The sequence below is a fragment of the Zophobas morio genome, unplaced genomic scaffold, assembly GCF_036711695.1.
Source record: "Zophobas morio isolate AGI-343-1 ecotype UQ-CSIRO unplaced genomic scaffold, CSIRO_AGI_Zmor_V1 ptg000014l, whole genome shotgun sequence".
NCBI classification, from domain to species: domain Eukaryota; kingdom Metazoa; phylum Arthropoda; class Insecta; order Coleoptera; family Tenebrionidae; genus Zophobas; species Zophobas morio.
In genome coordinates this window covers 23,766,816-23,781,713 of record NW_026972119.1, presented here as the reverse complement: position 1 = coordinate 23,781,713, position 14,898 = coordinate 23,766,816, and the positions used below count along the sequence as shown (strand labels likewise).

The following is a 14,898-nucleotide window of genomic DNA, read 5'->3' as shown; positions in this document are numbered from 1 at the left end:
ACAAAGTGAAAATTTAAAAAAAATATAATTATTATTAGATACATTGTATTTAAAATGAAAACTAGAAAAATTACAAATCAAAAATTGAAGAAACGAAACATTGAAAACTCAAGTACCTGAAAAATCTAAAATTGAAAAAATGAAAAATTAAAAAATCTAAACGTTGAAAAATTGCAAATCCAAATCGTTAGAAAAAAAATCCTAAAACTGACAATTTTCACCTTGAAAAAGAAAAATTGTAACACTGAAAACCGAGAAATTGAAGAAATGAAAAATTGCAAAATCGAAAATGTGCAAAATCAAAAAAATCGAAGTAATAAATTGCTGCTGTTCCATTCATATTTTTACTGATTGTGCAAGTAAGTAAATTCTTTCAATTAGGTTAACGCAATCATTTTCATATTTCACATTATCAAAATGTAAAGGATAATTTCATGAATTATATTGGTGAAGTTATTTATTGTGTACGGATTTATTAAAAAAATGACAAAAGAAAATTTAAACAGGGAATTACAAAAATAAATTTTCGCATGTTTCCATTTTTTTTTTCAGAAAAAATAGCCTTTTAAATCAAATTTTAATAAAAGAGGGACAAAATATGTCTAGTAAGGATTCTAAAAACTATCACATCATTTGCCAAAATCAGCCTTATCATAGCAGGTACTAGCCCCACCCACTCGCCCTCTCTTTTCTTGGAAGATATGTGATTTGCCAAAACCACGCCTTATCTTAGCAGTAGGGATGTGCCGACTACAGTCGGCCGACTAGTCGACTTTGTCAAAACCGGTTAAAATTAGTTTAATCGACCGAAAATTGGTGTCAAAGTGTAGATAATCTTCCGCTAGTTACGATTCTGAAATCGCCGTCACGATATATGGTCCAATAAACACGCAAAGCGAATTCAAAATTTCCAAAGATTTTCCAAAAAAGTGGTTAAAATTGGTTAAGTATTGTTTAAACTGCCCTAAATTGTGTTATTCTTTATTTTTGCACTGAGTTACTACAAAAAATTAAATGTTAAAATTATCCAAAAAAATTTAACACATTTTTTGGAAAAAAAAGAAACTTCAGTTATTGCTTTTATTGAAATAAAACAAGTTTTTAAGGTAGTCAGAGAAATAGAAAAAAAAAACCACTGTCTGTTGCATTTATAAATAGTCGGCCGACTGTAGTCTGTACATCTCTACTTAGCAGGTACTAGCCCCACCCATCCACCTTCTCTTTTCTTGGAAAATATATGATTTGCCAAAATCACTTTTATCTTAGCAGGTACTAGCCCCGCCCACCCACCCTCTCTTTTCTTGGAAGATATGTGATTTGCCAAAATCAGTCTTATCTTACCAGGTACTAGCCCCGCCCACCCACCCTCTCTTTTCTTGGAAGATATGTGATTTGCCAAAATCAGTTATCTTTGCAAGTACTAGCCCCAATCAGTCTTATCCTAGCCCCGCCCACCCGCCCTCTTTTTTTAGAGGGTATTTCATTTGCCAAAATCGATCTTAATTTAGCAGGTACTAATTTTTACAGTTGCGTCAAAATCGCTGGGTACAGAATTTTTGTAGATATTGCACCATCCAAGAATATGAATTTAACATTGGTGATGTTTGAGATAACCCTTTAGATACTCTATACGTTATTGGCAAATTCTGACCTGTCCTGTTTTTGAGTTATTTTTGGGACTTTTTTTTTTTAATTTAAAACATTCTTGAGGTTCTGGGTATTTCTGTTTGAAAGAATTTGAAAGTGCTTTGGAGTCTCAAGTGTATTTTCTTATAATTATTTAATTGAATTTCTTAGAGGATACGTCATATGCTAAAATCAGTCTTATCTTAGCAGGTACTATCCCCGCCCACCCACCATCTCTTTTCTTGGAAGATATGTGATTTGCCAAAATCAGTCTTATCACTAGCCCCGCCCACCCACCCTCTGTTTTCTTGGAAAATATGTGATTTGCCAAAATCAGTCTTGGCAGGTACTAGCTACGCCCACCCGCCCTCTCTTTTTTAGAGGGTATCTCATTTCTCAAAATCCGTCTTATCTTAGCAGGTACTAGCCCCGCCCACCCACCCTCTCTTTTCTTGGAAGATATGTGATTTGCCAAGATCAGTCTTATAACTAGCCCCACCCACCCGCTCTATTTCTTTTAGAGGGTATTTCATTTGCCAAAATCGATCTTATTTTAGCAGATATGTACTAATTTTTACAGTTACGTCAAAATCGCTGGGTATAGAATTTTTGTAAGACTAATTTTAATTCTGTTCAGTATAAGATCACTTATTTAATTCAGACCGGATAAATTAATCACTAAAATGAAGGGTGGGTGGGTGGGCGGGGTAATTATTTTCTTCTATGGAGTGGGAGTGGAAACTAATAGAATCTAGGATGTGATAAAAGTAAGAAAAAAAACGCCAATCGTAATTTTTTTGATGAATTGTTTGCTACTGGATTTGTGAAAATTGCTATATTTCAACTGGCGATTTTGGAAAAGTGATAGAAATTTTCAAAGAAACGGAGTCCAAAGTGATGTTGAAATCTACAAGAAAATGTCAAGTGTCAAAATCAGTCATACCTTATAAAATGCTAGCCCCGCCCACCCGCCCCCTATTTTCTTGAAATATATCACATGCCAAAAAACAGTCTAACCTTATCAGGTACTTACCAAGATAAGACTGATTTTGGCAAATTATTCGTACCTACTCTCTAAGAAAATAAGAGCGAGTGGCCATGGCTAGTACCTGTTAAGATAAGACAGATTTTGGCCACTAATAAGTGTTAATTTTAATTTAATTTGGCAAATAACATACCTTCCAAGAAAAGTGTGGGTGGGTGGGCGGGGCTAGTACCTGTTAGGATAAGACTGATTTTGGCAAATGAAATACCCTGTAAGAAAAGAGAGGGTGGGTGGGTGGGGCTAATACCTGCTAAGATAAGAGTAATTTTGGCAATTGAGATATCCTCTATGAAAAAAGATGGTGGGTGGGCCTAGTATCTGCTAGGACAAGACTAATTTTGGCAAATGAGATCTCTCTAAGAAAACAGAGGGCGGGTGGGCGGGGCTAGTACCTGCTAAAATCAGTTTTATCTTAGCAGCTACTAATTTTTAATTATTTGGTATTAGGTCACTAGAAGTAGAAAGATTGTTACAGAAATTAACCGTTTTTCTTCGAAGAACCCTTACGTTTTGAGAGTATTATTATTATTTATTGTATTTGGGCGAAGTTTAAAGAAGATTTTTGGATTGTAGATGTACCACGAACATATTTTATGAAAAGACTTTTTTCTTTGTTCTATAGTTTTCGTTTAATTTGGTTCTTCAACTGATTGTAGTTTGGCAAGTACTAACCCCGCCCACCCACCCTTTGTTCTCTTAGGGAGTAGGTTCTTTTCCAAATCAGTCTTCGATAGATAGATCTGTAATTTGGTAAAAACAGTCTTATCTTTGCAAATACAAGCCCCGCCCACCCGCCCTGAATTTTCTTGGAAGGTGTCATTTGCCAAAATCATTTTTATGTTAGCAAGTACTAGCCCCGCCCACCCAAACTCTTCTCATTCTCACGACACCGAGTGGACGGGGTTGGCACTTCCTAAAATAAGAGTGATTTTGGCAAACCGCATACCTTCCAAGACAGTAAAGGACGGGTGGGCGGGGCCAATTTTTGCTCAGATAAGATTTTGCCCAATGACATACGCTCTAAGAAAATAAAGGGCGGGTGGGAGGTACTAGTACTTGCAAATATGAAACTGATATTGCAAAGGATGCACTTTCTAAGAAAATAGAGTCCGCATTTTTTTTTACATCATAGATTCTATTAGTTTCCACTCTCACTTTACAGAAGAACATAATATGCCCCGCTCACCCACCCTATCTCCATTTCAGTGATTGATGTCTGCCCTGATTGAAATAAATGATCTTATACTAAACAGAAATAAGATTAGTCGTTAGAATAAGAAGAGTGGGGGCGAGCGGGGATAGTACTTGCTAAGATGAAACTGATTATGGCAAATGACATACCTTCCAAAAAAAGAGAGGGCGGGTGGGCGGGGCTAGTATTTGCTAAGATAAGACTGTTTTCAGCAAATCACATATCTTCCAAGAAAACAGAGGGCGGGTGGGCGGGGCTAGCATTTTATAAGATATAACTGATTTTGACACATTTTCGAAATTGAACTAAAGATTTTGTCGTAAATTTCGACATCTGGAATTAATTTTCTGCTTTGTTTTTTTTTTTTTGAAAATTCTTACCGTTTTTCCAGTATCGCCAATTGAAATATGGCAATTTAATTTTTTTTTTTTTAATTTCACTGAAGTCATGTCAAATGCACGAAATCATAAATGAATTTTATAGTAAATAATATACCAAAAAAGGTGCGACTAGTGCTTCTTTTTTTCTTTTTTCACATCCTAGATTCTATTAGTTTATACTGTTCCGCCACAGAAGAACATAATTAGCCCCGCCCACCCACCTTGTCTCCATTTTCTTGATTGATTTTGTCCGCTCTGAATGAAGTGAATAGTCTTATACAAAAGCGAAATAAAATTAGTCATTAGAATGAGAAGAGTGGGAGTGGGAGGGGCTAGTACTTGCTAAGATGAAACTGATTTTGCGAATGACATATCTTCCAAGAAAATAGAGGGCGGGTGGGCGGGCCTAGTTTTTGCTAAGATAAGACTGTTTTCAGCAGATTATATATCTTCCAAGGAAACAGAGGGCGGGTGGGCGGGCCTAGTATTTGCTAAGATAAGACTGTTTTTAGCAAATCACATATCTTCCAAGAAAACAGGGCGGGAGGGCGGGGCTAGCATTTTATAAGATATAACTGATTTTGACCCATTTTCGAAATTGAGCCAAAGATTTTGTCGTAGATTTCGACATCTGGAATTAATTTTCTGCCTTGTTTTTTTTGGAAATTCTTACCGTTTTTCCAGTATCGCCAACTGAAATAAGGCAATTTTTATTTTATTTTTTTTTAATTTCACTGAAGTCGTGTCAAGTGGACGAAATAATAAATAAATTTTATAGCAAATATCACAAAAAAGTTGCGACAAACACCTTTTTTTTTAACGTCGTAGGTTCTATTAGTTTCCGCTTTCATTCCACAGAAGAATATAATATGCCCTGCCCATCCACCCTGTCTCCATTTCCTTGATTGATTTTGTCCGCTCTGAATGAAATGAATGATCTTATACTAAACAGAAATAAAATTAGACGTTAGAATGAGAAGAGTGGGGGTGGTGGGGCTAGTACTTGCTAAGATGAAACTGATTTTGGCAGATGACAGACCTTCCAAGAAAATAGAGGGTGGGTGGGCGGGGCTAGTATTTGATACGAAAAGACTGATTTTGGCACTTAACATTTTCGACCATTTTTCAAAAATTTTTGAAAATTAGTTGAACACATTTTCTTCTCGATTTTCGAAAATCGCTAATTGAAATACAGCAATTTTTACATTTACGTCAAAATCGCTCGGTATAGAATTTTTGTAGATATTGCATCATCCAAGAATATGAATTTAACATTGGTTGTGTTTGAGATAACTCTGGAGATACTTCATCCGTTATTGGAAAATTCTGACCTGACTTCTTTTTGAGTTACTTTTTTTTATAACGTTTTTGAGGTTCTAGGTATTCCTGTTTGGAAAGAATTTGAAAGTGCCCGCCTTCTCTTTTCTTAGAGGGTATGTCATTTGCCAAAATCAGTCTTGTTTTAGCAAGTACTAGCCCCGCCCACCCGCCCTCTCTTTTCTTAGAAGATACCTGATTTGCCAAAATAAGTCTTATCTTAGTAGGTACTACTGAAGTCAATTCCTTGAGTAATTAACTGAAAAACTTGAGTTTTGCGAAATAAGTGTTTGCTGAAATATATTCTTACAGTAATCGTACAGAAAAATAAAACAATATTTTTGGGTTAAACGTAATTTAATTACTCACAAAAAGAAATTCAGTACAATTACTCATTACATCGAAAGTAATGAATTACTTATAATTTTACTTGAAAATGATTAATTATGAAAATCCTGAATGTCTGATTTTGTCCGCTCTGAATGAAATGAATGATCTTATACTAAACAGAAATAAAATTAGACGTTAGAATGAGAAGAGTGGGGGTGGTGGGGCTAGTACTTGCTAAGATGAAACTGATTTTGGCAGATGACAGACCTTCCAAGAAAATTGAGGGTGGGTGGGCGGGGCTAGTATTTGATACGAAAAGACTTATTTTGGCACTTAACATTTTCGACCATTTTTCAAAAATTTTTGAAAATTAGTTGAACACATTTTCTTCTAGATTTTCGAAAATCGCTAATTGAAATACAGCAATTTTTACATTTCCGTCAAAATCGCTCGGTATAGAATTTTTGTAGATATTGCATCATCCAAGAATATGAATTTAACATTGGTTATGTTTGAGATAACTCTTTAGATACTTTATACGTTATTGGAAAATTCTGACCTGACCTCTTTTTGAGTTACTTTTTTTTTTAACAATCTTGAGGTTCTAGGTATTCCTGTTTGGAAAGAATTTGAAAGTGCCCGCCTTCTCTTTTCTTAGAGGGTATGTCATTTGCCAAAATCAGTCTTGTTTTAGCAAGTACTAGCCCCGCCCACCCGCCCTCTCTTTTCTTAGAAGGTACCTGATTCGCCAAAATAAGTCTTATCTTAGTAGGCACTACTGAAGTCAATTCCTTTAGTAATTAACTGAAAAACTTGAGTTTTGCGAAATAAGTGTTTGCTGAAATATATTCTTACAGTAATCGTACAGAAAAACAAAACAATATTTTTGGGTTAAACGTAATTTAATTACTCACAAAAAGAAATTCAGTACAATTACTCATTACATCGAAAGTAATGAATTACTTATAATTTTACTTGAAAATGATTAATTATGAAAATCCTGAATGTCTGATTTTGTCCGCTTTGAATGAAATGAATGATCTTATACTAAACACAAATAAAATTAGACGTTAGAATGAGAAGAGTGGGGGGTGGGGCTAGTACTTGCTAAGATGAAACTGATTTTGGCAGATGACAGACCTTCCAAGAAAATTGAGGGTGGGTGGGCGGGGCTAGTATTTGATACGAAAAGACTGATTTTGGCACTTTACATTTTCGACCATTTTTCAAAAATTTTTGAAAATTAGTTGAACACATTTTCTTCTAGATTTTCGAAAATCGTTAAAATACAGCAATTTTTACAGTTACGTCAAAATCTCGTATAGAATTTTTGTACATATTCCATCATCCAAGAATATGAATTTAACATTGATTATGTTTGATATAACTCTTTAGATATTTTATTCGTTATTGGAAAATTCTGACCTGACCTCTTTTTGAGTTACTTTTTTTTTTACATCTTGAGGTTCTAGGTATTCCTGTTTGGAAAGAATTTGAAAGTGCCCGGCTTTTATTTTCTTAGAGAATATGTCATTTGCCAAAATCAGTTTTAACCACCTACCCACCTTCTCTTTTCTTAGAGGGTATGTGGTTTGCCAAAATCGGTCTTATTTTAGCAAGTACTAGCCCCGCCCACCCACCCTCTCTTTCTTGGAAGGTACCTGATTTGCCAAAATCAGTCTTATCTTAGCAGGTACTACCGAAGTGAATTCCTTTAGTAATTAACTGAAAAACTTCAGTCTTGCGAAATAAGTGTTTGCTGAAATATATTCTTACAGTAATCGTACAGAAAAACAAAACAATATTTTTGGGTTAATTATTTCGAAAGTAATTGAATTACAGTCATGAATTACTTATAATTTTACTTGAAAATTTTTAATTATGAAAATCCTGAATGTTATTATTTTTCGCACTTTTTTTGTTACCTTTAAAAAACATGGGACGTAAATTTTGAGCTCGACTGGTGGGCACCAAGTTCGACAATACCATAAAGAAAGTCTATTATCGTTTGACCCCTAACAAACTCGTTTCAGATTATCGGAAAAAGCACTCAGTTGCAGGACAAGGCAATCCTAGACGGAACCACGCCCCCTGTCAACACCATCATCTTCGAAAACACGAACTTCAAATCGGCTCCCGGCTCTCGTAACTCGAGATCGGACAAGCCGCGCTCGAAACTCGAGGAGGGCATCGACGGCTCCGTGGTTTCCGGCTTCAACAAACCCATATCGGACCTCCTCTGCAAAAACGACAAGCAGTCCGAGTCCATCCAGATCCCGCTTTCCTTCAAAGAGGACAACGCCGACATAAAACTGGATTTTTTTGACTCCGAGCTATCCCACCTGACCGAAGAGAAGAGCTCGAAGAACCTGTGCATGCCGCGCTCGATGCACGCCATCACCACCGGCAACAACACCATCTCGACGGCCGACGCCTTGAACTTCAAGATCCAGTCGGTGAAGAAGATGTGGGAGACCCCGACCGACCACAGCGTCGGCCAGGAGGACAGCAACTCGAGCTTCTCGAGCTCGTTCGTGTCGGACCCGAACACGCTCGATCCGAACGCGTTCAGCAAGGGGAACGACACGCCCGACGACAACCACGAGGGATACAGCCCTTCGCCGAACCAAGTCGCGTCGAACAATACCACAAATGTATGTAAAGTAAGTTGCTTCAGAAGGTGTTTTTCTAGTTAATAAAAGAGTGGGAAATTAAAGGTGAAACCTACGCAGCAGGTATCCGGTGGCGGCGGGCAGGCGGTTCTCAACTCGACGAACCACCAGCAGCACTCGGGGATCATGGGCCCGAGTTTGATGGGCACGCCGCTGTCGCCGCCCCCGCTGCAGCCGGTCATCGGGACCGGCGTCAATCTCGGCCAGCCGCCGCAGCAGTACACCGCCAATCAACACATCGGCTATCAAGTAAGACGGAGTTGCGCGATGAGGTATCGCGATTCGACTGAGTTGTTTTTGTTTGCGCAGGCTGGTCTTGGTGGCAGCAACCAGTACGGCATTTCCGCCATACCCTCTCCCCCGACGGTCATGTACAATTCGACGCAACAAATTCAGCAGACGGGCCTGTACGGGCCGTTCCAGATCGATCAGAGCGGAGTGCTAGGTGGTCAAGGACGGTCCCAATATTCCCAATATCCTAATCATTACAGTTTGGGTCAGACGGCCTCCAGTCCCTATTCGACGCAATCGGTGTACTTGCAAACCCAGCCTCATCCCCCTCCCGCGGCACAGGCGCCGCCAGATCTTTACCAAAATATCAGTAATTACAGACTGTCTGCGACCGGACCGTTCGGACAGAATCAACAGTTAAATAACCCCACCACTGTACTCATTTCCTCCACGTCGAACTCGTTGATGTCCGCGTCGGTCAAGCCGAGCAGTCAGCCGATCAGCGCCATCGGTAAGTCGGTTCAGATTATATATATTTTTTAAAGAGTAAAAAATGAAACCAACTATATTTTTATTCATGTACAAGGTGATTTAGACAGAAGATCGTACATTGAATTGGTTTGACAGATCTGTTGATGCTTTTTTACGTCCCGAGTTCAGGATCTGGAAATATTATGGTAAGGTCCATTTTACGAATGGCTAATTTCGGGTTTTCTCGACGTAGGTCTCGTGTTTTCGTATATTTGGACCGATTATTGTGAAATTTTAGAAAATCGAAAAACGCTAATCAAAATTTGTCTAATCCTCACCATCAGTTTGATGACGTCATCTCACAATTTTTCATAGATCCCACTTTATCTTCAGTGTCTTGATTGCTTGAAAAATAACTTTTTACAATTTAATTTTGAAACTATACAAACTGACTGTTCTTTTTTTGCAAGTGTTTTAAGATTATCCAAAAACTGGATGATGTCATCTCAAAATGGTTCTGGGTAAATCTTATCGAAGTGTATAAAATACTTTGGTTCATTTTATCAATTTTTTTGTTTGGGTTTATTCACCCTTTTTGTCTCGTTTATTTGTCTTTTGTCTCACGTGTTTTATTTCCTCTTGATTGTCCCCCCCCTTTTTTTTTGGTGGTTTTAGTAGGCCGTTTTTTACGTTCTAACAGGGTTTTTTTTGTCGTATTATTTTGAACAATTTTTTGGCACATTTTGCATTGCAATTTTCTGTTTTGGTCGCCCTTTTTTTTGCCAAATTCGCCTTTTTCATTTATCGCCCCTTTTTTCGTATTTATTGTCTTCTCTGTTTTAACATGGTTTTTGTCACATTTTCTTTTACTTTTTGTCCTCTTTTTTTAACAGTTTATTGCGCATTTTTCTGTCGCGGTCTTTTGGTCATTTTTTTTTTTTTAATTTTTTTTTACGTTTAGTGTATTTTGTCCTTTTTTCTGGCTTTCTTCGTTTTTTCGCCTTTTTCATTGATCGTTCTTTTTTGCCGCTTTTTCTCGTATTTATTGTCTTCTTTGTGACACATTTTCTTTGACTTTTTGTCATCTTTTTTTAACGTTTTATTGCACATTTTTGCTTATATTTCTGTGGCAGTTTTTTGCAGCTTTTTTTTGTCCATTTCTTTTAGCGCTTTTTTTCGGCTTCTTTGCAGCTTTTGTCTGTTTTTATTCTCTTCTTTGTAGTTTTTCTCCTTTTTTTGCGCCTCTTGTCAGCTATTTTTTTAGCGCATTTTATTGTCGTCTTTTTCTTTTCTTTGGTCTCCCTTTTTTTTATTATCAATTTTTTTTGTTTGGGTTTATTCACCTTTTTTGTCTCGTTTATTTGTTACTTTTTCTCACGCGTTTTTTTTTTTTTTTGTTCCTTTTTGCTGGTCCTTTTTTTGCGTTCTTCACAGCGTTTTTTTTTTTTGTCATTTTCATTGTGACTTTTGCCGCTTTTTTGGCACTTTATTATTTTTAGCACTTTTTATTGCCTACATTTCTGTAATATTATTTTTTTTTTTGTAGCTTTTTGTCCATTTCTTTTCATTAATTATTCTTTACATTTTTTTGCCACATTTTGCTTTGCAATGTTCTGTTTTGGTCGCTTTTTTTGCTAATTTCCCCGTTTTCATTTATCGCCCTTTTTTTCTCCTTTTTTTCGTATTTATTGTCTTCTTTGTTTTAACATGGTTTTTGTCCTCTTTTTTGTCAACTATTTTTTAGCGCATTTTATTGTCATTTTTTTCTTTTCTTTAGTCTCTTTTTTTTATGTTTTTTTTACCGTTTTCCTCCGTTTTTATTGTCTTCTCTGTGTCTCGATTTGTTACTTATTTGCAACCTATTCTACAATTGGTGTCGAGGTATTCTGTTTTGTTGTCCCCCTTTTTTTTTTCTTTTTTTTTATAATTGTTTTATCACTATCGCATTTTTAACATTTTGTTGCCCACTTTTTTTGTGCCATTTCTTTTAAGACATTTCTTTGGCGCATTTTATTGCTACATTTTTCTTTGAGTTATCCATTTTTTTCGTTTCTTTGCTTCTTCGTTTTTGTTTTTTTTTTTTTTGTATTTTTCTCCGTTTTATTGGCTTTTTTTTCCGTTTTTCTCCTTTTTTTTGACACTTATCGCATTTCGTTCGTCTTCTTTTCTTTGCTTTAGTTTTTAATCGACTTTTTTCTTTCATGTTTTCTTTTTTGTCGCCTTTTTTGACATTTTATTGCCTCCATATCTGAAGCAGTTTTTTTTGTAACATTTTAGTCGTTTTTTATAATTGTTTAGTTCTTTACTACTTTTTAGTCGTTTTTTTTTTACATTTTTTTTTGGCGCATTTTGTTGCCTTTTTCTTTCCTTCAGTCGTTCTTCGTCTTTTAGGCCGTGTTTCTTTCGCCTTTTTTTTAAATCTTTGTAATGGTCTTTTTTCGTTACGTTTTTGTTACATTTTGCTACTTTTCGCCCTGTTTTTGACATTTTATTGGCTACTTTTCTTTTATGTATTTTTTTTTTGTTCTTTTTTTGACACTTGTCGCATTTTTTTTGCCTTCTTTTTATTGCGCTATTCTTTGTCTTTTTCTTCTAAATTCACTTTGTGACTTTTTGTCGCCCTCTTTTGACATTTTATTACTTTTAATTCTTGCCAAGATAGAACTGATTTTGCCAAATGATATACCCTCTACCCTACAATTTCTAAGAGAGTGGATCATTTACCAATATCAGTCTAATCTTAGCAAGTATTAGCCCCGCCCACCCACCCTCTCTTTTCTTGGAGAGTATGTGATTTGCCAAATTCAGGTTTGTCTTGGCAAGAAGTAGCCCCGCCCACCCGCCCTTTATTTTCTTAGAGGCTATGCTGTTTGCCAAAAACACTCTTACCTTAACAAGAACTAATAAAAATTGAAAAAGTGCAAAATTAAGAAACTCAAAGATCAAAAATTTGGAAAATTGGAAATCGAAATTTTGAAATTTGGATGCTTGTAAAGACGGAAAATTGTTAAATCATTTAAGTGAAAAATCAAAAATTTGAAAAATCAAAAATTTTGAACAATTTTAAATAAAAAAATTTTCGATATTTAATTTTTCGATTTTTCGATCTTCCAATGTTAGTTATACCGACTTTAAAATCTTGACGATATTTTTTTTTTCGATTTTCAAATCTGGGAATTTTTGGTTTTTAATGTTGTAATTCTTCGGTTCTTCGTTTTACAATTTTTCGATTTTCCGCTTTTCCGATTCAGTTTTTCAATTTTTTCCGGTTTTTTGGTTTTTCGACTTTTCGAATAAAAAAAATGGAAAAATTACAAAATTGTGAAATTGAGAAACGACAAATGTAAAAATGAAAAAATATAAAACGAAAACTTGGAAAAATTGAAGAAACCAAAAATTCGAAAATCGAAGGGTTGAAAGTTGAGGAACTTAAAAATCGAAAAAGTGCAAAATCGAAATATGTACATATGTATTTTAAAATCGAATTAATTAAAGAAATCGGAAAATCGGATAACTGGAAAACCAAAAATTTAAAAATTGGAAAATCGGAGGAATAATAAAGGAAATGATCAAAATCGAGAAAATAAAAATAAAAAATCTGGAAAATGGGAAAATCATGAACTTCAAAAATTAAGGAAACAAAAAATAGAAAAATTTAATTACAATGTTTCTAGTTTTCGTTTTAAATATGCAATATGTAACAATAATTTTTAAAATTCACTTTTTTAGTTTTCCGTTTATTCGATATGTAATTTTTCAGTTTCTTGATACTTAATTTTTCCATTTTTCGAACTTTAAATGTTACAGTTTTTGACGATTCTATTGCTTTCGATCCTATTATTATATATAGTTTATTTACGGCAAAAAAGCCTTTACAGCATACATCGGTACATGGAAAGAACGATAACACAAGGTACACATGGTTCAAAAAGATTACAATAATATAGCTCTAATATTTCTCTTAAAAGTGGGTAACATGTCCGCAAAGAAGTCAACATAATCACTTACACTATTACATGCAAACATTAGAGAATTCATGGGTGATCGTAACGCATAATTAGACTGGCAAAAATCTATGTAGAACAACGGAACTGACCTGAGGGTATAACAAGGGACGTTAAACTGCAGTAAATTAATAATATTCGGTACGTCATATTGATTATTTAATACTTTATAAACGAAACATACTTTTAGAAAAAGCCTACGAGATTCTAATAAATCAAGTCCTAAGTAGGATCTACTAAGTTCCATGGAAGAACTTACATTCGTGGGTAACCTATGAAGCATGGATCTTATAAATTTATGCTGAATTTTTTCAATTCTCTCAACGTGAGTCCTGTAGTATGGGGCCCAGATTAAACACCCATATTCAAGTACAGATCGCACAAATGTAATAAACAATATAGTCAGGGTGCGAACATCGGTAAAGTTCCTAGTAAACCTTTTAATACACCCAAGCAATTTATTTGCTTTGGCGATAACAAAGTCACAATGAAATTTAAAGGTTAATTTGCTATCTAGGAAGACTCCAAGATCTTTGATCACAGTATTTATTTTCAGAATTTTGTTGTCAATCAAATAACACGGTTTATTAGGCTTTATTTTCCTACTGAAGTTAATGGCCTGACACTTATCAAGATTTAATACCATCAAGTTTTTAGCACACCATTTCGTTAAACAATCAAGATCATGTTGCAATAATTTCATATCTGATTCGTCTTTTATAACACTGTACATTTTAAGGTCATCAGCAAACAGGGCAAATTTACAAAGAAAATTACAGCTAACATCATTAATATATATCAAAAATAGCAAAGGTCCCAAAATTGAACCTTGAGGAACTCCTGAAGGCACATGCTGGAAATCAGATAGTAAATCATTCCATTTCACTTGCTGATATCTGTTGGTAAGATAACTGACAAGCCATGATAGCAATGAACCAGAAATTCCAAGTGACATAAGTTTATGAATCAAAATTTCATGATTGAGTTTATCAAAAGCTTTACTAAAATCAGTGTATACAGCATTACAATTTTTAGGTTTTCCATTTTTTCTACTCGTTTTTTCTTCTTTTTTGTTATTTAATGTTACCATTTTTCGTTTCTTCATTTTTTTGATTTGCAGTTTTTCTATTTTCCACTTTTCCAATTTTCAGTTTATCGTTGTTTTTTTTTTTAGTTTTTGTCAAATTTTTTGATAAAAAAGATCAAGAATCAATATCGAGGAATTGAAAAGTCAAAGATTGAAAGTTTGGAAGAATTGAGTAAACGAAAAAATATAAAAACGATAAAAACATTGAAAAAATAAAGGACAAAAAAAATTGTGATATAAAATCCAGAAGATGAAAATGAAAAAGAAAGTTTGTAAAATTACAAAATTGAAAAATTCATTGATTGTAAAATCGATAAGTCGAGAAATCGTTGAATCAAAAATTGCAAAATCCTAAAATTAAAATTTCATTAAGTTGAAAAATCAAGAAATTGAGAAATTTGATAACTGTTAAATCAAAATTTGGAAACTAAAAATCCTGAAATTGCAAAATTGTAAAATTGAAAAATCAAGAAATTGGAAAATTTGAAAAATGAAAAATCGCGAAATTGAAAAATCGGATAATTGAAAGATTAGTTTAAAGTT

General features: G+C 34.7%; 1 protein-coding gene across 4 annotated transcripts in view; it reads left to right on the top strand.

Annotated features, from left to right (window-relative positions):
- The window catches only part of Nocte (no circadian temperature entrainment), a 65,612-nt gene that overhangs the window by 32,806 nt on the left and 17,908 nt on the right, over positions 1 to 14,898 (top strand). For 3 of the 4 annotated variants that reach the window (XM_064055694.1, XM_064055692.1, XM_064055693.1), the window contains exons 7-9: positions 7,924 to 8,553; positions 8,593 to 8,811; positions 8,872 to 9,304. In XM_064055694.1, coding sequence (XP_063911764.1) covers positions 7,924 to 8,553; positions 8,593 to 8,811; positions 8,872 to 9,304 — 1,282 coding nt within the window. The remainder of the gene's footprint in view (positions 1 to 7,923; positions 8,554 to 8,592; positions 8,812 to 8,871; positions 9,305 to 14,898) is intronic. The other variant, XM_064055695.1, reaches the window with a different exon arrangement.